The sequence below is a fragment of the Opisthocomus hoazin genome, chromosome 9, assembly GCF_030867145.1.
Source record: "Opisthocomus hoazin isolate bOpiHoa1 chromosome 9, bOpiHoa1.hap1, whole genome shotgun sequence".
NCBI classification, from domain to species: Eukaryota; Metazoa; Chordata; class Aves; order Opisthocomiformes; family Opisthocomidae; genus Opisthocomus; species Opisthocomus hoazin.
Genome location: NC_134422.1, coordinates 19,357,442 through 19,382,729, shown reverse-complemented (window position 1 = coordinate 19,382,729; position 25,288 = coordinate 19,357,442). Strand labels below are relative to the sequence as shown.

Genomic DNA, 25,288 nt, shown 5'->3' with positions numbered 1-25,288 from the left:
CTCCTTCTTCTTGCTGCCCCTCAAAAGGAGAGGGCTAGAATGCTCTTTTGCATTTGCAGATAGAAAACATACTAGCAGGGTTTTTTTTTGCTCTCCTTATATATTTATTTCTATAATGTCAAAGTTTTTTTTAATTCTCATCAAAGCAGCTGGAGAAATACAAGGTTTGCATGATCATTTAATTTTTCTATTTGCTGAAATGTAAATCAAAGCAAAGTTAACACCTCAGATTTGGAATACTCCATGTGAGAAATGTTAGAAAGACTTTAGCTTTGAAGACTGTTAATTGCATGAGTCGCATGGAAATACGGATTGCAGATAATGCTGCCTGATTTTGTGTCTGATGTCTTCCATTTTATTTGCAGGAAGCCAGTGGTCAACAACAGGTTACAGTAGAGACGTCCAGTGACCATTCTCCATATACGTATCAGCAAAATAAGTAACTGTGAGGTAGGGGCTCATCTTGTCACATGAAAAATATGAATTCAAAGATATTTTGTTTCATAACTTGCAGTACTAGTATTGAATTTTTTTTTTATGTCATATAAATAATACTGATAATATCTGGGGACAGGCAGTGAAGTTAATTTGAACTTGGCCAGAGTTAGAAGCCAGGAAAGGAAGCACAGGTTCCAGAAGTGAGTTAATGAATTATGAGTAATAGTGTTTTAATAACTTCTCTATAGCATAACTGGATTATGTTGTATTTTAATTTGTTCCTCTTGGCAGCATGCTGTATACAAGAATAACAATGAATGAGTGCAAAAATACTAGAATCACAATGCTGAAGGGATCTGTATTTATATGTATAATATCCTCTAGTTCTGTGGTACATGTTAAGATTTGGAAGCAGCTTTGCGACTGATTTACAGACCACAGGCAGGAGGGTGCTCTGGTAGGAATCCTTGCTGAGTCTTTCTCCTGAAGGCTTCCCTGCTCATCCTTTACTCTAGGAAAAGGCAATCTGGTCCAGAATTTTGTCAATTAATTTTTAATCCATGTCCTAGCTTGGCTCCTATTCCAGAGTTTGTTTTACTTTCCTGCTCCAGGTTTCCTCTGGTTTTGCTTGCATGACTTTTCCTACACAATCATTAGCTTTACCTGAACTCCTTCCATGAAAAATTTCTTGCTTTCTGTAGATTTTCTGCAGATTGCCATCCTGAAAATATTAACCATCCCCTTCTCCATCCTCCATGTTTTACAATCCTGGAATGCAGCTGTTCCTTAACTCCTCTTTTTTCAAGTGCTTTTTAAACCAGGCAACTTGACTACATAATTTTTTTTAATCAAATTTTGTAAGACCTTGTACTGAAAAGTTCTGTTCAGCTGCAGTAGAGGCCGTCTTAGAAGGGTTTCTCCTCAGCTCTCACAGCAGTTATTAGATACTCAAAGGTCATAATCAATTATGTGTGAGGAACTTCTGATAGTGTGATGTTCTCCCTACATTGTATAGATCTTACAGTACACACGTTTTGCGGTTACCTTTGATTTTGCAGGTCAGCTGTGTTATTTGACAACATGGGCTTAAATTAAACAGTGTCACTATGACCTAAGCCTTTCTGCCCAGTGTCACTCTCATCCCTGTTATTGGCGTAACAACTTCCTACATGTTCAAGAATGTAAAGATAGAAACACACCAATGGGGAAAGTTCGCGCATTCAACAGATGGCACGGTCTGCATAGCGCAACATATGACCTGCGTTTATTATTGTAGTCTGGCCGAGTGCCGGCATCTAGAGCAAGCCCACAGCCTGGATTTGTATCCAGGGGAGGGAGAAAGCAAAGCTGCAGACTCTTCTCATTACCCACCTTCTAGGGTTAAAATCATGGCTCCTGCACGTTTCCTATGCCAAGGCTATTGGCTGGCGTTAACCGCTTTTCAAGCAATTATTTGTTTTGCCCTGAGTCTTCCCTGTGGGCATGTAAAACCTCCTCACCCGTAGAGATCTGTGATAGACAGCAAAGCGTAACCCTGCACGTCATCTCCCCGTCCTGCCTCTCTTCCACCAGCCCGTCAGGGTCTTTCCCACAGGCAGGAGGAGCACCCTTCAGTCTCCTGGGAGGATGAGATGTGTTGCTGTTTGAGACACATTTTATAACGATGACTCTGGGTAGAATACCGAGCTTTGTGAGCAACTCTTATGCATTTGCTGTGAGCCAGTCCTCCACGCATTTTATTCTTCAGAGAAGTACTATTACCTGTATTTATATTTAGTAGGAGCCAGTGAGATCTAGTGAGATCTATGTCAGCTATGGCAGTGGGCACATGGGGAAGGTTAATATTACTCAGCTGATTTCAGCCTCAGAGTATGGCATTTGGTATTTCTGTCCCTGGAACATGTTGGTACTTGTTATTTTTCAGACAGGTGAAGGGGAGGGAATTGTCAGTTATTTCTTGCCCTAAATACAGAGAACACTGCCGTCTCTTAATTGTTGTGGCTTCATTACTATTGTCAAATTGAAACTTCTTGCTAAATCACATGCAACACTTCTGGGAATGTCCTATTAAAAGTCAGTGTACATATTGCCATAAAGAAGGGGTGAATGACAACTAGCACATATGCACAAGTGGATGCAGTCAATCGGAAATACACAGCATCTTTCCTTTAATGGCTACATTTAATAACTTTATAGAGTCTTTTAAAAAAGTTGCGACTGTGAAAATAGTCAAAAACCCTTGAAAAAAAAAAACCCTGTTATATTTATATATATGCACCTATGAGTGTACAAACCTTAAAACACCGGACTTTGTCTTGCCTGGAGAAATTCAAAAATTGTCTAAACTTTTTTTCATTAGCTGGGTATTTTTTTAACCCCATATGGCAGTATAAGCCAATACAGTAAATTGAGAAGTCTTCCTTCAAATTTGCTGAGTCCTGAATTGCTGTTAAGCATGAACCATCATGGAGGTGCAATGGCTGTCTCTGCATTGGCTGTTGTACGTAATCTCCCTGAGGCTGCACCATGAGAAGGTTGTGGTCCTTTTCCAGACATCAAAAGCCTTGGAGATGCCACAGGAGTAAGCTCACACACTCAACCACTTTTGGTCAATTCAAAGGAAAACAACAATAACAAAACAACGAAGAAGAAAATAGCTTTGAATGCAGTCTCATCTCATGGTTCCCGAGTGGGAACTCCGCAATGCTGAGCAGGTATTAGAGGTCGAGGCGGGAAATCCAGCCCAGGCTGTGTCCTGGCCAAAAGTCTTATCCTGGGAAGGGCCAAGCACTGGTAGTGTCCCCATGTTACTTCTCAAATTTGTGCTCAGATTGACTTCATCCTCTCACGGCTGCCTATAATAGGAAATTGTTTAGTTTTATGGACAGTTACATTAGCAAAAACCAATGCAATGGCAATGCTGCTCTAGCTCTGACCTTTCTGTGTTACAGATGTCCAGTGTTGACCTGGCCTGGAGAAGGGTGCAAAGGCTGTAACAATCATGGATTTTACTGATCAATTGTGCTTTAGGAATTATTGACAGTTTTGCACAGGTTCTTGAAAATGTTATTTATAATGAAATCAACTAAAACTATTTTTGCTATAAGTTCTATAAGGTGCATAAGAAAAACCTTAAATTCATCTAGTAGCTGTTCCCATGAACAGGTTTATTTTAGTAAAAAAAAAAAAATTTTTATCAAGTGTTATGACGCAAAAAAAATTATTCAAATTTCTGGGTGTGCACAGATGACCACGAAGACTCATTCACGTGCATGACAGAATTTGTGTTTTGGTTTATTTTTATTTTGTTTTTTTTTTTTTTAAACTGTATGAAATGGGTTTTCTGAAGTTTAAAATAGTAAAACATCTAAGATGATGTTCTGTGCTTGCAGTGTGTGAGTGTTGCTTTAGTGCAGTGTTGCAGTTATAGTGTCTGGTCTTTTAGCTTTCTGTTTTTCTTTTAATGTAGTGTGAAGTGTCTTATCCTTTTCTATAAATTCCAATTTGCCTTAAATCTTTCAATGCTGTAGCTGTTTCAGTAAGTAGTCCAAACTAATGGTGTAGAATGCTTTGACCAAATGAGCTGGTCTATTATGCCTTGTAAAACAGCAGCATAGGGCTTTTAAAGGTAGTCAATAAAAATTGCTGAAAATTTGGCTTTTTTAATGTGTAGTAAGTGTTTTTAATGATTTTTCACATAATATGTAAGGTAGTGAAATGCAAGAGGGGAAAAAATGTTTTGTGTGAAACACATTTTCTGACTGGGGAAATTTTAATAGGATAAATTGTTTGTAAGGCCATATGCCAATAGTTCCCTCTGGTAGTTTGAATGATTTAGGACCTCTGCTGTATGATGCAATGTAAAATCTTTTTTTGCCTTTTTTCAGAAACTAACTTGATGTTCTAGTTTTAGCATAGGTAGAGTAGGGAGTTTGGGGCGGGGATATCACCGAATGTTTCTGTCCTTCCTTTATACTAATGATAGTGCTTTGGGATGAGGATTGTGCTGAGACTTAGCGAACAGAAAAGTTGCTATTACAGCAAAATGGCAAAAGCTAAAGGACTCATTTTCAAACATACGCTGAGATGTAAGTAGAAGCATAATTGATTGGGTACTAGCTCTCTATAGAAGGTAAATAAAAATAAAAAGACTTGGCACTTTTAAAAGGTAACTTTACCAAAGAACAAAGAGCCAGTAACCAATAATTCTGATTTGTCTCAGCATTACGTCTTCTGTACTCTTTATTTTTGCCGGACCAGTTTGCGGTTAGGAGAATGTGCCTTTTTTGTACATTTGCATTTAGGTTTTATAATTTTAATTGATGTATGGACACAAAAGCATGAAGGAAGACTTGGATCCAAGCAGTGCCACACTTTACATCATCACTACAAGTGTTAAGTGTAAAGAAAACCAATTTTGAAACTATGAAATTCCTGATTCATAAATACACAGTTATTTGTACTTCACATATTAAAGAATTCACTGCTACTAAAGCTCTTTATTACAATTGCATATGTTTTAAATCGAATGATAAATTAAGTTGTCTTCCAAAACTGTGTACTTCTCTGGTCAGCTGTATATGATCAGTTATCTACCTCAAAGTTTATTTCCTTTTGTATTGGGACAGGTTGCTGGCCCTCCCTGTTTCCACAGACCAAATCATCCTAGCTCGGGGAGCTAGGGCTAAGCAGTTGTTTCTTTCAAGTATTTTTTAGTTTTTAAATTTTGTGTGAGTATTGGAGTATAGATGTCGGTGACATTTCATAGTTTCAAAAGTAAATTGCTGCTCTGAGAAGTGTAGATTCTAGTGAAATACATAGTCATAAGAGATGTGTTTTTGTTTTTTCTTTTTTTAAAAAGTTGTGGTATTATTGGTTCTATGCTCCCTGGAATATTACTGCTTTGTAAAAGTCCAGACTTCCTGCAGCACCTTGCCTGTATCTGGTAATTTCCAAACCTGGATCTCTCACTACTTGATATTTTTGCGTTAATTAAAACTGCAGTATGATAGCTGTGTTGGAGGGAGGAAAGAGCTGCTGCCAGAGATGTCTGAACTAAGTGCCATACTCATTGTCTGGGTAAGATTTGGGAAATTTAACCTCTGTACATAAAGAAATAATCAGTTACTTAAACATCACATAGTAGACAGCCATTAAATTATAAAAAATTAATTTATGAAGAAAGACCTTTTGTACAGATTGAAAAAAAAAAAAGATTTTCATAGAGATATCTATATGATCAAGAGAGTTAATTTTTTATTTTTGTTTTACTAGTGCCACAAACTTGCCAGTGGTAAATTATTTGTCCGGTTCAAGATAACTCTGTAGTTTTGTTTCCTAGGACTTGTTGTTAAACGCCAAAAGACATTTTTGAACTGTAAATTTGATTAGATTGTTAGCTTTTTTCTGTTTTATTTCTTTGAAAACTTTTGAATAAAAAAGATCCAAAAAAATGAAAATGCATCGTCTTTTCCTTCTGCCATTCCTTTCTTGGGTGGAAACCCAGATATGGTAAAACCTTTGCATTTATTTTGAAGTGCTCAGAGTTGCATTCTGCTTTACAGTCTGGGTTTTTTCCCTCCTCTATCTGGCGTTAAAATCAGATTTTAACTCTTTCAAACCGCATTACAAACTAATTTATTCTTTCAAACAAAACAGGAAAAGATGAATGAGAAATATAGGATGAAATACCTGATTTGAATGGAAGAACTCATCGCTCTGTGTGTCAGCCCACATGGAGAGTTGTACGTAACCGTGCATGCACACTGTAGTTGTAAATGCAAACCAGTTTTCTAGAAGTAAGGGTGGACATGGAGGGTCACTTTGGTAGTTTGTAGCGTTGAATTGCTGCCTAAAAGTCCTTTCATCTTCCCAAGTGCAATGGCGTTGGCTGGCATACCCGGTTGTGGAGAGCAGAGGTGGTACTTTGTTGGAATTAAAAATTATCCAGTTTGCCTTCCACCTGCAGTCTTTGAGCATTTTATTTCTTTAAAGATAATCTTGGATTTTATTATCCTTTTGGCAAGATCACCACTGCTGATGGTGTGTATCAGATAGAGGACTGCTCCGCCATAAGTAAGACTTGGAAAAGAAGTAGAGTAAAATATCAACTAGTCTGTCTCCTCAGCCAAATGCTTTTCCAGTCACAGTCCTCGACATGGCTTTGTCTGGACGCATGAGGCAGGAGAGGGGCCCTCTCCGTGCCCCGGGCTGCACCCCATGGCAGAGAGCAGTGGCTGGGTGATGCAGTGGGCTCCTGCGCCACCCATGCTGCGCAGGCCAAGGTCGGGTTGGGCATGGCTCTGAGCAATCTGCTCTAGTTAAAGATGTCCCTGCTCACGGCAGGGGGGTTGGGCTAGATGATCTCTAAAATTCCAACCCAAAGCATTCCATGATTCAAGGGAGGCTCGCTTGCTGCCGGCTGTGCTGCTCTGGAGAGTCCTCTTCCTCCTGGGAGACGGTCCTTTACGTGATAACACCTGGTTTTAGCATATCCCGAGGACTCCACCAGCCCAGCGACAGACCGGGCAGCCTGCTGGGTGGCTCGGCTGGGGTCACACTGCCTGCAGTGCGCAGCCCGAGCTTCAGTCGCACGATGCTGGTGCAAGATGCTGAGAATAAATGGGTTTCCAGCAGAGCTAGTGAAAAGGACTCACTTAGACGTTAGGAAATTTGATTTACATTATCTTATGCAATAAAGACATCCTCCACAATGATGGCTCTTATTATTAATGAAGAGAAAACCTCACACTGTGTGCTACTACACACGTTCAGACTCCTGTAACTGAAAAAGATGCCATTTAACTGTTTTGTGGTGGTTTAAATACTGGCCCAGTATGTTGCCTGTCTAAAATGCAATGGATGAGAAGATGAATACAGAAAACTTTTAAAGGGTTTTGTTACATTATTCCTGTTCACCACCATACTGAATTACTCTCGGATTAATAAGCAGTCTTGTTGAGTTAAGCATGAATACTACCCCACAAAAGCTATTATGTAGTAGACTCAGAATAATGCAGGTTGGAAAGACTTCTTGCTATCTATTTGCTTTTCTTATTAGCCCGATGATAAACGTAGCGCTCTTACTGTAACTCCAAATATATTTGATAAGAATGAATGCATTCAGTTTAGTACCTTTTGCCTGATACAGTAGGGTTGTGTGCATTATTTCTATCACGCAATCTGCAATAATGCAATGTCTATGTAATATACTTTTGTTACATATTATAAAACTGATTTTGATTACCAGCTGGCTTGTTCAAACGTTGACTCCGTCCTCTTGCATACAACCTGTTTTGAACCCTACCTGCAAACATGCAGTTAATAACATTTTTTACCTGTTAACAATTACTGATAAGCATCATGTTCATGTAGGATGATTTTGTACTGATACAAATATTTTGTGTGAGATCATGCACAGACCCTATTGTTTGTTGGTTGTTTGTAATGAGAAAGTAGCCTTTCTTTAGGCGCTGAACAAAATCTGTTTATCTTCCTCTGTTTTCTAAATTAACCAAACTGGGCAGGTGCAAGACTAGTGCAAGCAATGCATTAACAGCAGCGTAACAAAGTACTGTTGGTAGCTGAGCTCTGCTAATGACTGTTTGCATATATTTGGTTAGAATGTTTGTGGACTAAGTCAAAGTAGTCTAAAGGGCTTTCCTGGTACTCCTTGTCAGGTTTTCTCAGGAGAAAAAAAAGTGCTGTTTTACTCTCCCCTTCTAGCTTTAATTTATGCTGTGGTACCTCCACCATACCAGACAAACTTGATTGACTAAAACTGTGCCATCTCACTTTCCACAGAAACATCGTATGAGAAATGCGTTTTATATGCCAGAATATTTATATGAGTTTGTACTCCTGCTCCTCCTGTGCACACTTCACTGCACTTGTTCCTTTTGCTTTGATCAAGCACGCCAAAATTATCTGCAAACTTTCACATCTGTTGGAATAAGACACTCAATCCTATGCTGTCCAGCAGTGTCTTACTGTGAAAGCCAATGTGTTATTTGGTGGCATTTAAGACATGTATGCTTTTACCTTCCAAACGCTTGCAACACTGATGTACTTTTTCAACTGTGAAAGATCATCTGTATCGTTCCCTAGCCAACAAATTCTGGCAATGATTAACCCAAACAAATCTGAGGCTTTTGGCTTTCAGACTTGGTCCATTAATTCTATCCAGAATAGGGGTTAGGATATACAAAACCTATCCTGTTTGGCAGCTTCCCCTCCAGCTACTAAGAAAAGCCAAGCTGATGTCAGAACAGCCAAGTGACCAGAGCAAGACTGTAAACACCTTCATGTGGAATGAGTCAGTCTTTCCTTTGAAGGACAGCTCTAACTGCATCTGCCATCTGAGAAACCTGTGCAGCCCGCTTCTCTAGTGAAGAAGTAACCATATCACAGGAAAATACTACAGGACTTTTTCCATGTCCAAGAAGAAAGGACAGCTTGTCAACAGTCAAGCTGTAACTGTTTAAGGTATCTTGCCTTTTTCCACAGTATCCCCTCACTCAAAACTTGTATCTCTGGTGTTCTGAATTCTGCTGTGTTTCATCAGTCTCCTTTCAGCTGAATAACGTGATCTATTTCGACAGCTTGACTGGGATAGGAGGAGATTTTTGGAGAACTTGAGTGAAGGTATGTGGCACCCTAAAGACTTCCCACATGCGCACTGCAGATGTTCAGATCAACCTGCTCAGGCAGCTTTCTAAGTCGCTTTATTGTTTTACAGCCTAGCATGCTAGTGTTGCCGACGGAAAAACATTTGGAAAATGATTTCTGCATGTAGAATCATAGAATAGTTTGGGTTGGAAGGGATATTTAAAGGTCACCTAGTCCAATCCACTTGCAATGAGCAAAGACATCTTCCACTGGAGCAGGGTTGCTCAGAGCCCTGTCCAACCTGACCTTGAACATTTCCAGAGATGTGGCATCTCCCACCTCTCTGGGCAACCTGTGCCAGGATTTCACCACCCTCCTAAAAGATTTCTTCCTTATACCTAGTCTAAATCTACCCTCTTTCAGTTTAAAACCATTGCCCCTTGTCCTCTTACAACAGGCCCTGGTAAAAAGTTTGTCCCCATCTTAATTCTAAGCTCCCTTTAAGTGCTGAAAGGTCACAAAAGGGTCTCTCCAAAGCCTTCTCTTCTCCATGCTGGACAGCCCCAGCTCTCTCAGCCTTTCCTCACAGGAGAGGTGTTCCATCCCTCTGATCATCTTTGTGGCCTCCTCTGGACCCGCTCCAACAGGTCCATGTCTTTCCTGTGCCAAGGCCTCCAGACCTGGATGGCAGGACTCCAGGTGGGGTCTCACCAGAGCGGAGCAGTGGGACAGAATCCCCTCCCTCAACCTGCTGGCCACGCTTCTTTTGATGCAGCCCAGGAGACAGTACACTGTGCTGATCCTAAAAGACCTAAGGAGATCCTGAAGTGGTATGTACACTCTGCTGATCCTAAAGAAGTTATCTGCAGTAGGAATTTCCCCCAGTATTTGCACCACCTGAACTTCACACACAGGGCTGATGCTTGTAAGCAATATCTGTGAAGCACTTAAGGCTAATGGAATAAAACAATGGTTTAAAAGAAGGCCAAGACAAAATGTGCTAGTAAATAGGATGTTTTGATAAATAGTTTATGCACAAACAGAAAATTAGTTTTCCTTTGAGTGCATCAGTCTTTCCCAAATGGGAAATACTTTTCCACCAATGACAAAATACTGTGCTTTTTTTTTTTTTTTTGCCTTCCAGTGAATGTAAAAAACATGAAAATGTATTTGCAGGCTTTTGTATCAGTTTGTTCTCTAAGCAGAATATACATATATATATATATACACATATACACATTGGGGTGCATTAAGAGGAGTGTGGCCGACAGCTTGAGGGAGTTTCTCCTTGCCCTCTACTCTGCCCTAGTGAGGCTTCATCTGGAGTACTGTGTCCAGTTCTGGGCTCCCCAGTTCAAGAAAGATGAGGAGCTACTGGAGACAGTCCAGCGGAGGGCTACGAGGATGATGAGGGGACTGGAGCATCTGTCCTATGAGGAGAGGCTGAGGGAGCTGGGCTTGTTCAGCCTGAAGAAGAGAAGGCTGCGAGGGGACCTTATAAATGCCTATAAATATCTGAAGGGTGGGTGTCAGGAGGATGGGGCCAGACTCTTTTCAGTGGTGCCCAGCGACAGCACAAGGGGCAATGGGCACAAACTGAAGCAGAGGAAGTTCCGTCTGAACATGAGGAAGAACTTCTTCCCTCTGAGGGTGATGGAGCCCTGGAATGGGCTGCCCAGGGAGGCTGTGGAGTCTCCTTCTCTGGAGATATTCAAGACCCGCCTGGACAAGGTCCTGTGCAGCCTGCTGTAGGTGACCTTGCTTCGGCAGGGACGTTGGACTAGATGATCCACAGAGGTCCCTTCTAACCCCTACCATTCTGTGATAACCAGCAGTATAAAGCAGTTATTTATTGACTAGCCCCCAGAAAGGAAGGTAGGTTTTTATGAGCCATTAGGCTAAGCACAAGCGCATTCGCCTAGCAAGGTACCCGTGGTGGCTTTGCTAGCCAGGCAGGCATTGGGCAGGAGGGCAAGGACCCGTCCCTGCAGCGTTGCTGCATTTCCATCTTCTGCCACGCTCTGTCAGCGCCCCTGGCACTGGTGACTTGTCCCCACAAACCAACCTGATCCTTCCTGACTGCCCTCGCTCTTTTCTTCCTTTAGATTTTGTAACTTTCCACGTTGCTGCTTTCCTTCCTGAATCCTTGAGCTGCTGGCAATTCTGTTTCAACAGCTCTACCCCTGTCTGTAATTTCACCTCTCCACAGATTTTCTCACAGCTTTTTTTCAGCAGTCTGAGGCAAGGTTGGGCAGCTGGGCCAGCTCAGAGCTGCTCCTTGGTGCCCAGGCAGCTGCAGCCCCTGGAGCGGGGAAGGAGGCATGTGGCAGGGGCTGCGGCGAGGCGGTGATGTACTCCGGGTCTTCCTCGTGTCAGGAAAACGTCATTCAAGTGCAGTTGGAGAAGTGAGTATTCAAAGAGCTCCTAGTGTTGCTGTCTTTGCCAGAACAGAATGAAAACTAGGTTTCAAACCGCTTTAAGAGAGGCTGGCATAGCTTGATAGAATAAAATGCTCCAGAAGGTACCAGCTGTGGGTGTTGTAAGTTCATGACCTTTCAGCCCTGCTCTGCTCACTTAGTTCAACAAGTTCCAGCTGGTGATAGGAAGGGGGTTCGTGTGCGAGAGGGAAGGAGGCAGCCCATCGGCAAGCCACAGGCTTCACGTAGTAAAAACCCCCGTTGCCACTTGTGCAGTCGCTGTGCCATGAGCCCTTGAACCACAGAAGGTACTGAACAAAGACAGCAGTAGGGAAGGAAGCTTGTGTAGGAGTGGGAACCCTTGGTTTTTACGTTGGTGCTTAGTAAACTGCATTTGTCTTTAAGAGAGTGGTCTAGCTCCATCTTCACTGCGGTGGTCTCTAGAAACAGCAAAGCTTTACCTTCCATTCTAGGATGAATTTTATACTGAAGCGTTGAAAATCCAGATTTCAGTTATTAAAATATAATTAAGCAGTTCCATGAATTCCTCTCCTGAAAATATTTTGCAGATGAAACCAGGCAGTCATCTCTGGGAAAATGATTCAGGACAAACCATACCATGGCGTGTATTACAGTACAGCGTATGCACAGCTCATCGGTTCCAGATGGCGATCATCTCAGCAGCCTGGCGTGCACGGTGCTGCCCTGTTTCACGGCTGCAGTTCATTTCCTAAGCAACGCTGTGCTCATCAGCAAACCCAACCTTTGGGACACGACCTTTTTTATACGGACTCGCACAGGCAAGTGGGCAGTGCAGAGCCCCGGGCTCGGAGGGACGCTGGGCTGGGCTCAGCCTCTCCCCGCTGCAGCTGCCTTTGGCTGCTAGTGCCATCAAGGGGACAGACCGAGGAGCCCCCCACACCCCAACTGTCCCACTGCTGCTGTTCTCACCCAAGAGCTTAAATACCACCTTGGCCTGCAGCCACCGGAGGGCATCTTCACTGTAAGGGGAAAAAATCAAAAAAGTTGAATTCCCATTCATAGTGTGCGATTCGGGTGCGTTTACAGTTACCTGTTACTAAAAGCCAAACCTTATCCTGCCTTTGCACAATACAATGCAAGTGCTCACATTTCTAATAATGTGGTTTTAGTCATCATTAAGACAGCAATAGGGTTGTCTTTATCAGAGAGAAAAAAAAATCCGTAATTTGCTTTTAGTTAATGAAATGCGTAAGGGTGCCTTCACTGCACAGCAGGCAAGGGAAAAAAAAAAAAAGAAAAAAATGAATCTAATCAAAACCACAACATCACCAAAAACACAAGTGCTCCAGGCAGGGTCAGGGAGAATCGACAAGTAGTTCATATGTGACAGACGAACACCAGAGGAGCCAAACAGCAAGGGAATTCTGGAGAAGTCAAGCAGACTGCAAAGATTCAACCCAGACCAGTCTGAGAAATCTTTTTCCCAGTAACTCAAAGCCAATCTCTTTGCATGTGCTCTTGGAAACCTGCTTTTTATTTTTATTATTATTATATCTTCGTAAGAGCCAAGACAATTAAAAATATATGTAGTCAAAACACAGTGTAAAAGAAACAAATACTTTCTCAGGAAGGAGATAAAGCTCTGAAAAATAAATTGGTATCGTGGGGGCTAAATGAAGAATCTGTACTACAAAACAAAACTCTGCAAGGAATTTGGGGTGACACAGAAAAGGCTGTTCATTTTTGCAGAGTTCACTCAAGAAGACCTTTCAGAGGTCATTAAAGATGACTTCTTATGTATCTGTCCAGATTACTAATCCAGATGGGGAAGCTGGGAGGGGGGGGACAGCAGAAACAGTTATTTTTGCTGCCTTGTCTCTATCTGCAGCACAGCTTGAATCTAATGAATAAATTAACTGTAACCCACAGGGGATGTGCGTGCTTCAGGTCCCAGAAGCTTTTAGCAGCATCCCTTTTGGTCCAGGAGAATGGGCTTGCCTACGCGTTTCAGACAGTTTTGTGCTCACCTCTGGTTCTGCCGGACGCTCAGCTTGTACTGCATCGCCAGGCCCCAGGCACGGCCAGCCACCCTGGCCCATGCAGCCTTGCTCTCAGACGCACACGACAAGCAGCGTTTGTTCATCTCTGCTGGGGATTTTGTCACTCTTCAAAGTAATCAGCTGAACCACTTCTGGACCAGGCCGAATACCAGGCACAATAACAGCCCCAAAGAGCAACCAGAACAAATGGGGCAGCTCACAGACATTCATGAATAAAAACTCTAAGTCTGGAGATATGAAGCATTTCTCTGTTTTGCATACGCCTTAGCCTTAGGCTGAACAGCGCACAGATACAGACCTGAATTTCTGGAAGAGGATCTGATCCAGGCGTGCATTTGCAATTTTCGAGAATTGCTTTCTAAATTGAATGAGGATTGGGCAGAAAAAGACACATATTCAATTTTTTTTTCTTTATTATAAATTTCAGACCTGAAAGCTTTCCTTCTCTGTTTTTTTTTTTTTTTCAGTCTCAAGTATTTGTGATTATCTTCTTTTGGCATCCACCTCAATGTCAGCATGACTATGTTTGTCACAGGTTTTGTACGCTGCTGCAAGCACGACTCAAATTAGGATTGGTGTGACCGAAGGACAATAGCTCTGCCAACAAGACAGACTTTTTTTGATCTAACTAGCAGATGCTCTGCTAGCGTCTCTCACTTTTTTCCCTCTCTCTTGCCTGAAGGACTGAAACCAGCCTGTCAGTGTGATTGTACTCATGGGAGCTACAACTGTTTGTGCAAGATCTGAATCTACCCTAATACCTACTCTAATAAATGCTTCTAACAGCGACTTGCGAAGTCTCCAATGGTAAATTCCATTCAATACATCAGAGCTTTAAAAAGCAGAAGTTTTCCCAGAAATGGCTACTCTTTTTATAGAGGATACTTTGCACCTGAGTGGAATATTTTAGACAGTAGCAGATTGTTCCTGCATATCCATGGTCATCAATCACTTGCAAGAATAATATTGCAGGGCAGGAGGCTAGAAGGAGACCCTGATGCGGTGCAAACCTTGAATTCCCATTTTTTTTTTCCCCTTCTCTGTTACTTGACAGTAGTTTTGGAAGAAGAAGAAACTACCAGGCATGTTAAAGACCTGGCATGAAATATTGGACCAGCTTTCAGGTGGCACTGGGGGGCAGCGGGTCTAAAGGTGTCTCTCCAGTCCAGACTTAAGAAGATCTTAACTAGCTTTAGCTTTTCAGGCAAGCCTGAAGGCTACTAGCTGCCAGTCATCCTGACAAGGTGATGACTAATGGGGACAATTAGCTCCCTCCCCTAACATGCTGTCTGTCATGGCGATTTGAAAGGGAATAAGAACACTTTTCCCCAAGGAAACAGGTTGGCAAATGGGTTTGGGTCTGTTAAAGCTTTAGCGTAGTTTCACGTTAACAAAATGTCAAAAAGTTGTTCCAGTGAAGAGCAGGTTCAAGCCCGTATTGCCTGCTCTGTAAATTCCTATTTAAATCATGTTCACATATTGAAAAATTCACCCTATAGCCAACCTGTAATTCCACAGGAGTAAGCTGCAGAATTTCCATTAACTCCAAAGGGAGAGAAATACAGTTTTGTGTTGTCCACTTCATAAAGTAACAGCTTTTATAATTTTAAGTGGTAACTAGTTAACCTGTATAGGATGAGTTAAAAAGTAGCAGCTATCAATAATTTAACTTGTTTGAATCTCTTTCGGAATGGTATTTTCAGGTTATAGAAAAAATTGAGACAAATCTGACTGGCTGTTATTCATTATCACCATTATCCAGCTGTTAATCATTAAAGTAAATGCTGACAGAAGCATCCTGCATCTCTGATGTATTGATTTTAGCACCCATCTCTCACAGAACTTTATTTTCAGATCTGCTGAGTGCCCAGAGCACGACGGTCAGTTTGGGAGGGACGCATATTGACTGCTGAGTTTTAAGAACCAAAATTCAGCTGGGCAGGTTAACATTTTTCCTTAGTTAATATTTCTTAATCAACTAGTTTTAATATAGTTGACTGCAAGGATGTCAGCAGAACTTGCTGAAAAGAAAGGAGAAAGACAAAGGAGTTACCACCACTGAACTAGGCTACTCTTTACAGTGACCAAGAAGCAATCAGACTTTAGTCTAAGAGCCACTGTGAAAAGCTATATGACTAATCTGTATTTGCATTGTCCAACTGGTATGAGGAAGGAGGATGTAGCACAATAGTCAATTTATTGGGAGAACAATGCAGTTATTCAACCGGGCATTATTCTGACCTAATTTAAATGACAGTAGGGCAGACCACTCTTGACTTCAGAAAACACAAGTCATTCAAATTCCATATCTAATAATGAAATTGTTCCACTGACTTATTTGTTGACATAAATTACGTATAGCTAATATGTTCCTGTTGCAGACCCTGAGGAATCTTTGTTTATGCTGAATGTGAATGTATTCTAGCACATGAATTACTATCCTCCTGCTTGCTTCTTGGGCGCCTCCAGAATAAGTAATACGTTGGCATAACTTTGCCATTTGTCAGCCAGCAGTCTGGTAGCACATTTGCTCGTCAATCTAATTTTAACCTTTTCTCATACGAGCACTTGGTATTTCATGTAAATCAACCAGACAGTCTGTCATTCAATAGGGTACTATCTTCATAGTCTCCTAAACTATGTGCTCTATCGTATGTGTTCGTTTCAAGTAGCAGAGGAAAAGTAAAACTAATATATTACTTCTGGTTTCTGAATACCGGAATGCCAGGGATCTCTTTATAACCACGATAGAGCCAAACGATATGTCTGGCAGAGGTTCTGGACAGTGGGCCTGGTAATACATTCAGCACTTTCTGAATTGAAAGGTCTGTCCCGAATGGAAACTAGTGCAATGCGTGGTTAAATGCTTCCGAGCACATATTCTAGGACTGTTCCTATTATCACTGTGATTTGCAGCTAAGAATACAAAAATACATGCAACTGAAGAATTAAAAATTTATTTTGAAATAATTTCTCATGGTTCCAACAAGTTTCTTGATAAAATACTGATGCTGACTGCAAAAGAGAACATAATGCATTCTGAAATACAGTAAAGTTTGTGAATGTGATTCCTTTTGATGATTTTTGTAAATAACATAAAAGTTTTACTGGCATATCCTTTACTTTGCAAGGTTTTCCAGAAATTGATTTGGCTATGAAAATGGTATGCTTGAAATTTCGCTGTTTTGTCAGGGTTGCTGTAACCATGCGTCACTTTAATATCTTTTATTTTTTTAAAAACGAATGAAGGTCATAGTCCATTTATGCAGGCTAAAACCCATTCTGTTTTTTTCAGCTACATTACTGCATTAAGAATGTTTAAAAAAACAATTGTGAAGTTGTACTGAAATGATCGGTGATGTCTGCTAAGAACTCGGTCCTACACAACGCCTGTAATTTTTCACTGCAGGGTACAGTAGTGAACAGTTTTGGCAATTATGAAAATTATAGTTTGACTGATATAATTTTTCCTTATTAATAATTTAAGACTATTGACCCCACATTACATTCAGCCATAAGCTCAGGCTTATGACAGATAAAATAAAACTATATATATTTAATACCAGATTCTGTTCTGATTAATGGTTTATGAGACTGTACTTGGTATGGGGCAGGCCTGGAACGGTGCCTGCATTTCTCCCCAGCCCAGTGTTCCGTAGGCCTCTCACCAAAGAGCAGAAGCTCAGCTCATTCACTCCTGTAGCATCACACAGCCTCTCCTCAAGCCATACTCCCTTGTGCTGCTGTTTACTTACAGACTCCAGCACGCTTTCGGTCCATCCCCATTGCCAAGGCCCCTTTCTAGCAACTGCTGTTCATGGTGTGCACCCCAAAACATACCTCTGTTGCTGGGGAATCCATGCACCGCTGTTGAGCTGCTGGGGTATGTGTTGTATCTAGTGATATTTGTGCAATTTCTACTGCAAACTTCTGTTTCTAATTGAGGTAGTACTGTCATAGAAGCAAGAACATATAAGCTGCTTCCACCACCTCCAGCGTCTTTTAGAGCTACAAATGAAGGAGAGCCAGTATTTGCCTATAATGATCTAAGAATTTAGCACTAGTCTGACCCAAAGTCTTAGCCGCAGATTAAGTAAATATCTTCAAGAACACAGACCTGAGATTTCTGGCCATAAGTTTTATCTTGAATAAATACACATCGGAAGAATTTGTCCCATAAATTATTCAGGTACTTCTATTACTTAATTTTGCATAGCAGAGTTATAGACGGGAGTTTGTTGGGCTTCCATATATAGACTTTTTACACCAGGCACCTGCAGTTTTTGCATTCAGGGATGTATCTAGGCACATTCACTACGGGCAGTGAGGTGGGCTGTCATAAGCAGTGACCGCGTTTGATTTCACTGAGCTTGTCAAAAATAATTTTATGTGTAATTTGTTCATTGCATGTTAGATCCTCTGGTTTACCACCACTGTTTTAGCAGCTGCGAGCTTTCCCTAGTTCAGGGAAGTGTATATTGCTGATAAATGTTTGCTCTGAAGAAAAGCAGTGAATTTCTGGGGATGTAGGGAGGCTGCATTTTATTCCGGGAAAAATATTTTCAGGTCTTACTTAAAGTTTGTGCATTAGGGCACATGTAGTGTTTAACAAACATTGTCTTTCCCTTCAAATTTTCCATGACTCTTGATCCTTATGGATTACTGCAGAAACATAATCTATCAACAGAATCAGAAGTTACAGAGTTACCTATGGGATGAATCTAGCCTCAGATCTTTATTTAAGAAGGAAATTAATCTTTTAATTCTATGCCTGTATGAAGAAAAAAGAAAAATTATGGTAATATGTTGCTACCACTGCAGACAACTTGGGTAATCTTTTTCCCTGGGATACATATCTAAGAACTAACTTGGTTCTAGTTATCAGCAATATATTCCTCCAGGAAACAAAGACAGAATCCAACCATCTCTACTGGAAGGCTCAGTCTTTCTCTTTTCATGTGAACTTTTTATATAATTCAAAAAACCCCTAAATGCATTTTCAGGTACTGCTAGTGAGACAGCTTTAAAAACTATTTTCCCCAGAGCCATTGATCATACTAATTCTGTGAATGTCCATCGCTTTCTTAACCTTGACCCAGTTCCACCTATTAGATGGCAAGTCATCCCGGTTTCGGCTGGGAGAGAGTTAATCTAGATATCAAAGTCTAAATTCAGCTCAATTCATTGTTTTTGTAAAGTTTCCTCCACAAAGGGAACGCGGATGCCACCTAAGGGACTATACTGCTCACGGTTATCATTTGCAGCAACCTCGTTATTAAATTGGTGCGCAAGAGGTAAGTGTTACACCAACGTCCCGTTAACCTGAGTTGCACACGTGTGGGCCCATGTGAAAACTGATGAGGAATGGGGTTAGTCTGTCCTCCCCAGCACGCGCCTGGCATCCTGGCTGGGCAGAGTCTGCGTACCTGTCCTCCCTGAATTATCAGATTAAAAGAATAAAGTGAAAGAATAATGTGCTAAAAATGTAGCTGGGAACACTCTACTGAAAGTAGGATTTGTCAAGCTGCATTTAGGAAGAGACTACACTTAAATTTAAGTAAGTAAAAATACTAAAAGCAAGCAAAAAACCCTCTCAGATCTAATAAATTACCCAGTATTTACAAAGTTTGGTCCAATATCTTTTGACAAATAAACAGTATTTTTATGCTAAAACTGTCTTCATGGTACATTGTGCTTTTCTGCTGTACTGACCATGGATGGCCCAGAAGTTCAGTAGAGAAGTTTTATTGCCAATTATTATTGGAAAGTCATTGTGCTTTTCTGCTGTACTGACCATGGATGGCCCAGAAGTTCAGTAGAGAAGTTTTATTGCCAATTATTATTGGAAAGTCATTCTGTAGACATTTAAATTTCATTTTCAAGGGCACCTCATAAAATTCCCCAATGTGTCACAGCCCTAGCACCACACTGATGATAAAAGCCCAGGAAAATGGTCTTTATGGTTTGTATTATATAAATGCCTATCAACGCACATCTGCGGTGGCTACACGGAGTGAGGTTGCTGGGTTAGTGTGAGGCTGGGGGAGATGTCCGGCGCTGCCAACACACTGGGGCTCACCCAGCGCCCACAGGACTGCTCAGCCCCACCTTGCCTTGCGCTCCCCGGCTGCCATGAGCTACTCGTGCTCTTGGCATGACTCCGGCGCCCTTCTTGGTGACCCCGTGCGCCGGACACAGCTTGCCAAAGTGATTTATGGCTCACTGTCTCTGACTGACTGCTGCTGTCAGCCAGAAATGGGGGGAGCGGGGAAGAGCCACCCACCCCACGCAGCTCCTGGCTGGAGGAGCGTAGTGGCCTTTCCTGCTGCGTCCTTGCAGGGCCATGTTCTCCAGGCACTTCTGGCCTCCACATCAACTGCCAATTTACAACTTTAGGCCCTAATTAGCTTCCAGGGACATATCAATGAAAAGCCATGGTGTGGGTTTCTAGGGGACAACAAGTGTCACTGTTCCTTCAGAGCAAAATTTGTCCTCTGCTAGTTTTTCCATCCAATTCTAAGGAACTCTTCTCTTACAGTATAAGCTACTACTCCCACTCTGACCTTATTGCCTCTCTTATCAGCTCCACTTTGGAGCCATGCACGACTCCCTGTAGCTCTTCCTGCTTGTCATTTGTTCCCCTTCTCCCTCCCCTCTGAAACACCTCTGCTGAATGGCAGAACTCAGAGGGCTGTCATCAGCGGCGCTGAGTCTAGTTGGAGGCCGGTAACTAGTGGTGTCCCTCAGGGGTCAGTACTGGGCCCAGCCTTGTTCAACTTCTTCATCAACGACCTGGATGAAGAGTTAGAATGTACCCTCAGCAAGTTTGCTGATGACACCAAACTGGGAGGTGTGGTAGATACACCAGAAGGCTGTGCTGCCATTCAGCATGACCTGGATAGGCTGGAAAGCTGGGCAGAGCGGAACCTGATGAGGTTCAACAAAGGCAAATGCAGGGTCCTGCACCTGGGGAGGAACAACCCCATGCAGCAGTACAGGCTTGGGGTGGACCTGCTGGAGAGCAGCTCTGCGGAGAGGGACCTGGGCGTCCTGGTGGACGACAGGTTAACCATGAGCCAGCAGTGTGCCCTGGCTGCCAAGAAAGCCAATGGGATCCTGGGGTGCATCAAGAAGAGTGTGGCCAGCAGGACGAGGGAGGTTCTCCTTCCCCTTTACACTGCCCTGGTGAGGCCCCATCTGGAGTACTGTGTCCAGTTCTGGGCTCCCCACTTCAAGAAAGATGAAGAGCTACTGGAGAAAGTCCAGCGGAGGGCTACGAGGATGATGAGGGGACTGGAACATCTCTCCTACGAGGAGAGGTTGAGAGAACTGGGCTTGTTCAGCCTGAAAAAGAGAAGGCTGCGAGGGGACCTTATAAATGCTTACAAATATCTGAAGGGTGGGTGTCAGGAGGATGGGGCCAAGCTCTTTTCAGCGGTGCCCAGTGACAGACCAAGGGGCAATGGGCACAAACTGAGGCACAGGAAGTTCCGTCTGAACATGAGGAAGAACTTCTTCCCTCTGAGGGTGATGGAGCACTGGAACAAGCTGCCCAGGGAGGTTGTGGAGTCTCCTTCTCTGGAGATATTCAAGACCCGCCTGGACAAGGTCCTGTGCAGCTTGCTGTAGGTGACCCTGCTTCGGCAGGAGGGTTGGACTAGATGACCCATAGAGGTCCCTTCCAACCCCTACTATTCTGTGATTTTGTGATTCTGTGAAACTGCCTCCCACCACTGTCCTTTCACACCCCAACCCAGGCTGCGCTGAATGCAGAGCCATCTCCAGCCCAAGGCAACTTTCTGCCAAAAAAGCAGACACAGGCGTGGGTGACACTGACATTAAAGCAGTAACCTCCAGCAGTCACCACAGTGTACCTCCCTGGCGACTGCTCTCCAGGCATGGTCCTGCCTGAGCATGGTATTGCAGCACAGCTGGTCCCGTCTGAGGACAGGGAACACACCAAGTGGAGCAGGGGTAGGGCAAAGCTTTGCAGGGTTGCCCTGCACCATCCCACATCACCCACCCTCTGAGGGACCCCGCAGCTGCTGCAGGAGCTGTGCCACCAGCTCGCTGGTGGGAGTCACCTGCAGGCACAAGGTAAGTGAAGTTTTGCTGAGGGATTTAATTTCTCTGAAGGCAGGGAGGGGGAGAGGACAATACAAGGTGTTTATTAATGGCCTCAAATTGAGTCAGGGGAGGTTTAGATTGGATATTAGGAAAAATTTCTTTACTGAAAGAGTGGTCAGGCATTGAAACAGGCTGCCCAGGGAAGTGGTGGAGTCATCATCCCCAGAAGTGTTCAAAAAATGTGTGGATGTGGCACTTCAGGACATGCTTTAGTAGGCATGGTGGTGTTGGGTTGATGGCTGGGTTTGATGATCTTAGAGGTCTTCTCCAATCTTAATGATTCTGTGATTCTGCAGCAGCACATCCCACGCCCTTGCAGCACAGGGAGAACCAGCATGGGGCCCCATCCCCTCCCCACCAGTGTGCCTCAGCCCAAAGGGCTGTGCCTCAGGCAGGGTGGGATGGACCTGATGAGCAGGGGTGGAGCATGAGCTGGTTGTTATCTTCCCACCTTGGTCTTGCAGGGATGGGGTGGTTGCTTAATATTCATTACTGCAGGTAGAGGGGAAGTGGCAGTACTGATGGCGAGGGGTCCCCAGCTGGGACTGAGGCCCATGGGGTCTGCCCTGGTCTCCTTTTCCCCTGTAACAGGGCAGCCTGGCCCTGGGAAAGGGGCCAGTGGGCTGCTGACCCTGCTGGGCTAACACAGGGTGCCCCAGGCACCGCAGTTCCCAGGCCTGCTCCAAGTGATGCCCTTTCCTGCCTCTTCTCAGTTTTTTCCAATCCACCACTAAGTGCTTCCCTAACCCTACATTAGATCCTTGTCTCCCCCCCACCTGCTTTCTGGGTGCTTCCCCTTCCCTTGCAGTGCTCCCTCAGGGGAATGATGTATGCACTAGGATGCTTCTGTTCCTTACGCTCAACTTCCCACTCCGTACCTTGGAAGAGGGTGTTACAGCTGTTTGCTGCTCTGATTTGCAAGATGGCTGCTACAGGTGCTTCCTCACTCATACCCGAAGATAATTCTGCCTCCCTGCAGCTTCTGGTTTGGGCTGGGGCTTGTCTGGGATTCATCTGTTGTTTATCCCAAACTAATTGTGTTTGCTACTCAGCTCAAAGGACCTAATTTTATTTCTGTTAAGATGAACCTGCAATGCAGTTTATGGGGAAGAAGCATCTTCAGAAAGTGTGTGGGACTTGGGGAGAAACCAAATGCGCGAGGGGTGGGAGCACTGCATTGCAGAGAGTGGATTAGGATTATAATAAATACAAAGCTTTAAAAAAATCCAAATAGCTTCAACATTGCTCTTTAAAATAATGGATTAATTGTTCCGGTGACATTGTGCTATGCATCCTTGTGCTAAGAGGGCTTATATTTCTTCCTTCTGGAGTGAGGAAAGAAAGTGGTTGCTTAAGTCACTATTGACATATAGCACATGAATTCCAGTTTTGATTTTATGAACAGCCTCTATCATCATGTCTCGTGTGGACTGCCTCATGCTCATTGTACTGTGGGCTTAGACACACTGTCACCATTCCAATAAATAGCCTGCTTGGTTATGAAGGACTATTAGTGTTTCCTCTGGGAAGAACAGAACTTTTGACTAATGGCATTTTAGGCCAGTTTTCTTTAAACTTTCTGGAGGAGATAGGGTTTGGAGAGCAGACAACCTGCTAAAGAAAGCCAATAGTCGAGGTATTAATCTTTGAAACATGGACGCCCAGTGAGCCTGGAGAATTCACAGAGAAAACCGAAGTTAGCAGGAGCGGGACGGTGGTGTGCTTTCAAAAAAGGAGGCTTGGCTGAAGGGCTGGCAAGGAGCGAGGCAGCTGCCACGCAGGGAAAGAGAAGCTCCTTGTGATCCAGCGGGAAGCTGAGCTGCGGCGCAAGGGCGGCTGCAGTGTGGGAGAGTCTGCTCTGCACCCGAAAAATGCTCAAGTGTACTGGGGAACGGGAGGTAAGGCGACAGGTTTTTCTGTATATTTTTGGAGCAAAGTAGGAAGTAATTGTGTGTAGAAAATCTTGTGTTTCAGCTATCAGCTTTTTAGCTGTCAGTATGATTTTTTAAGTGGGGAGAGCACCTTCAGGCACCTCAAGGTTGGTTTGGTAGGGATGGACGTTTTTAAGCTGATGGAGGATTCCTGGGGATCCCTGGTTCCAAGGGTATAGCTTGTTTGGGCTGTGTGACCCCATTTCTGTGAGTAAATGTGCTAGAGACATCAAAGGGAGCACATGTCCTGCTGGCCACACAGTGTTGCAGTTTTTATTGCGGGCAGTGTGAGAGGTCAAACGCAGCATAGCATTGAATGACAGGTAACAAGGTTTGGTAGGTGGCTTCTTCTGACTATTAAAAGTAGCAAATGCCAAGATATTCGGGGGTTTTCCTTACAATTAGCAACTGATTTGGAATTCGGACCCCACCTTCCATGGCCGGGGAAGTTTCCAAGGGCGCGTTGAGTCGACAGCAGCGCCTTTTGTGCAGACAGCGAGCCTGTACACAAGAAGCTTGCCCTACCGAAAGGAAAGGAATAGAGCATTAAAATCTGGGGATGTGACTAAGTTCTGAGCCGTGAGGAAAGCACCACACTTGGCAGTTATCTCTTCTGTGCATTTCCTCAGCTGTGGCTGGGGCCATCTGATGAGTGTCTCCCTTTCACTCCCAGCGCAGCGCAGTCTGTCTGCTGTCAGCAGTTAATGAAGTTGCTCGCAAGACACCATCCCCTGGGGAAAAGCGCTGCTATGAATAGACCTGTTACTTGCGTCACTGGTTGCAATGATCTCAGCGCTTCTTTTGCTGTGCCACCATCTTTGATGACTGGGCCATTTTTGAACGATGATCTTTCATTATAGAGCTACTGCTATTAAGGATGCCAAAACCCGGTGCTCTTCCTTCTGGCAGAGCTGTAGAGCTCTGCGAGGGCTTCTGTGCTGGCCCCAGTGGCAGACACAGGTTGCGAGGTACCACAGGCTCACCACAAATGTGCAGAAAGTGGATGAGTAATCTTACTGCAGCAAGTACATTGAATAATAGTCCACAGTGAAGGTCATCATCAGATACTTCATCAACACACAGCCTACAATAAGGAGGAAAAAAGAAAGCTTTTTTCCTGAGAACAGAATATTTCTATGCTACTGAAATAGAAAGGGAAACTGTTAATCTGATGAGAAGCAGTAGAGAACATCACCTGTTTGCTTAGGTGAACTTGCTCGTCTAGGTATGATTAAGCTTCTTTTTATAATGAGTTGTGTGTTGGTCTAGATAGAGGTGAGCTATACACAAAATAAAATCAGCAAAAACAAAGACAGATAAAGAATGTTGAATCATCATAACAAATTGTACAAAGTATGCAAGATCATGTAAATATTTATTACAATTCGTAGGGCATACAGTCCTCATTAGTGCCAGTAAAGTCAACGACTACTCAATGCACTAAGTCATTTCAGTGACTGAGTTGTGTGGTTGAGATCTTTATAGTTGGACACCTTTGTAAGCAACTTTAGTCAACCACAACAATAAATGGTCAAAAAAAGAACAACTGAGTAAAGTAGCATTCAATTTGAACATTACTTGTTCTTCCTTTGGGAGATATAGAGTACAACTTTTTTAAAAGCAGGGTGGTTTTTTTATGTCTACACAGATTTTTTTTTTTTTATTTTTTCTTTTCCCAGACTTGATGGTCTTAAAGAGCTCCCCCAAAATAAAATTTGTCAAAATT

General features: G+C 43.1%; 2 protein-coding genes across 4 annotated transcripts in view; both read left to right on the top strand.

The window, feature by feature from the left end:
* RBMS1 (RNA binding motif single stranded interacting protein 1) overlaps positions 1-5,898 on the top strand; it is a 153,740-nt gene extending 147,842 nt beyond the window's left edge. For all 3 annotated transcript variants that reach the window (XM_075430314.1, XM_075430313.1, XM_075430315.1), the window contains exons 13-14: positions 366-450; positions 3,390-5,898. In XM_075430314.1, the coding sequence (XP_075286429.1) occupies positions 366-443 (78 nt within the window). In that variant the 3' untranslated portion in view covers positions 444-450; positions 3,390-5,898. The remainder of the gene's footprint in view (positions 1-365; positions 451-3,389) is intronic.
* Positions 5,899-23,456: 17,558 nt separating this feature from the next.
* ITGB6 (integrin subunit beta 6) overlaps positions 23,457-25,288 on the top strand; it is a 48,587-nt gene continuing 46,755 nt past the window's right edge. The window contains exon 1 of the mRNA XM_009934136.2: positions 23,457-23,529. The gene's annotated coding sequence lies outside the window, so the exon portion shown is untranslated. The remainder of the gene's footprint in view (positions 23,530-25,288) is intronic.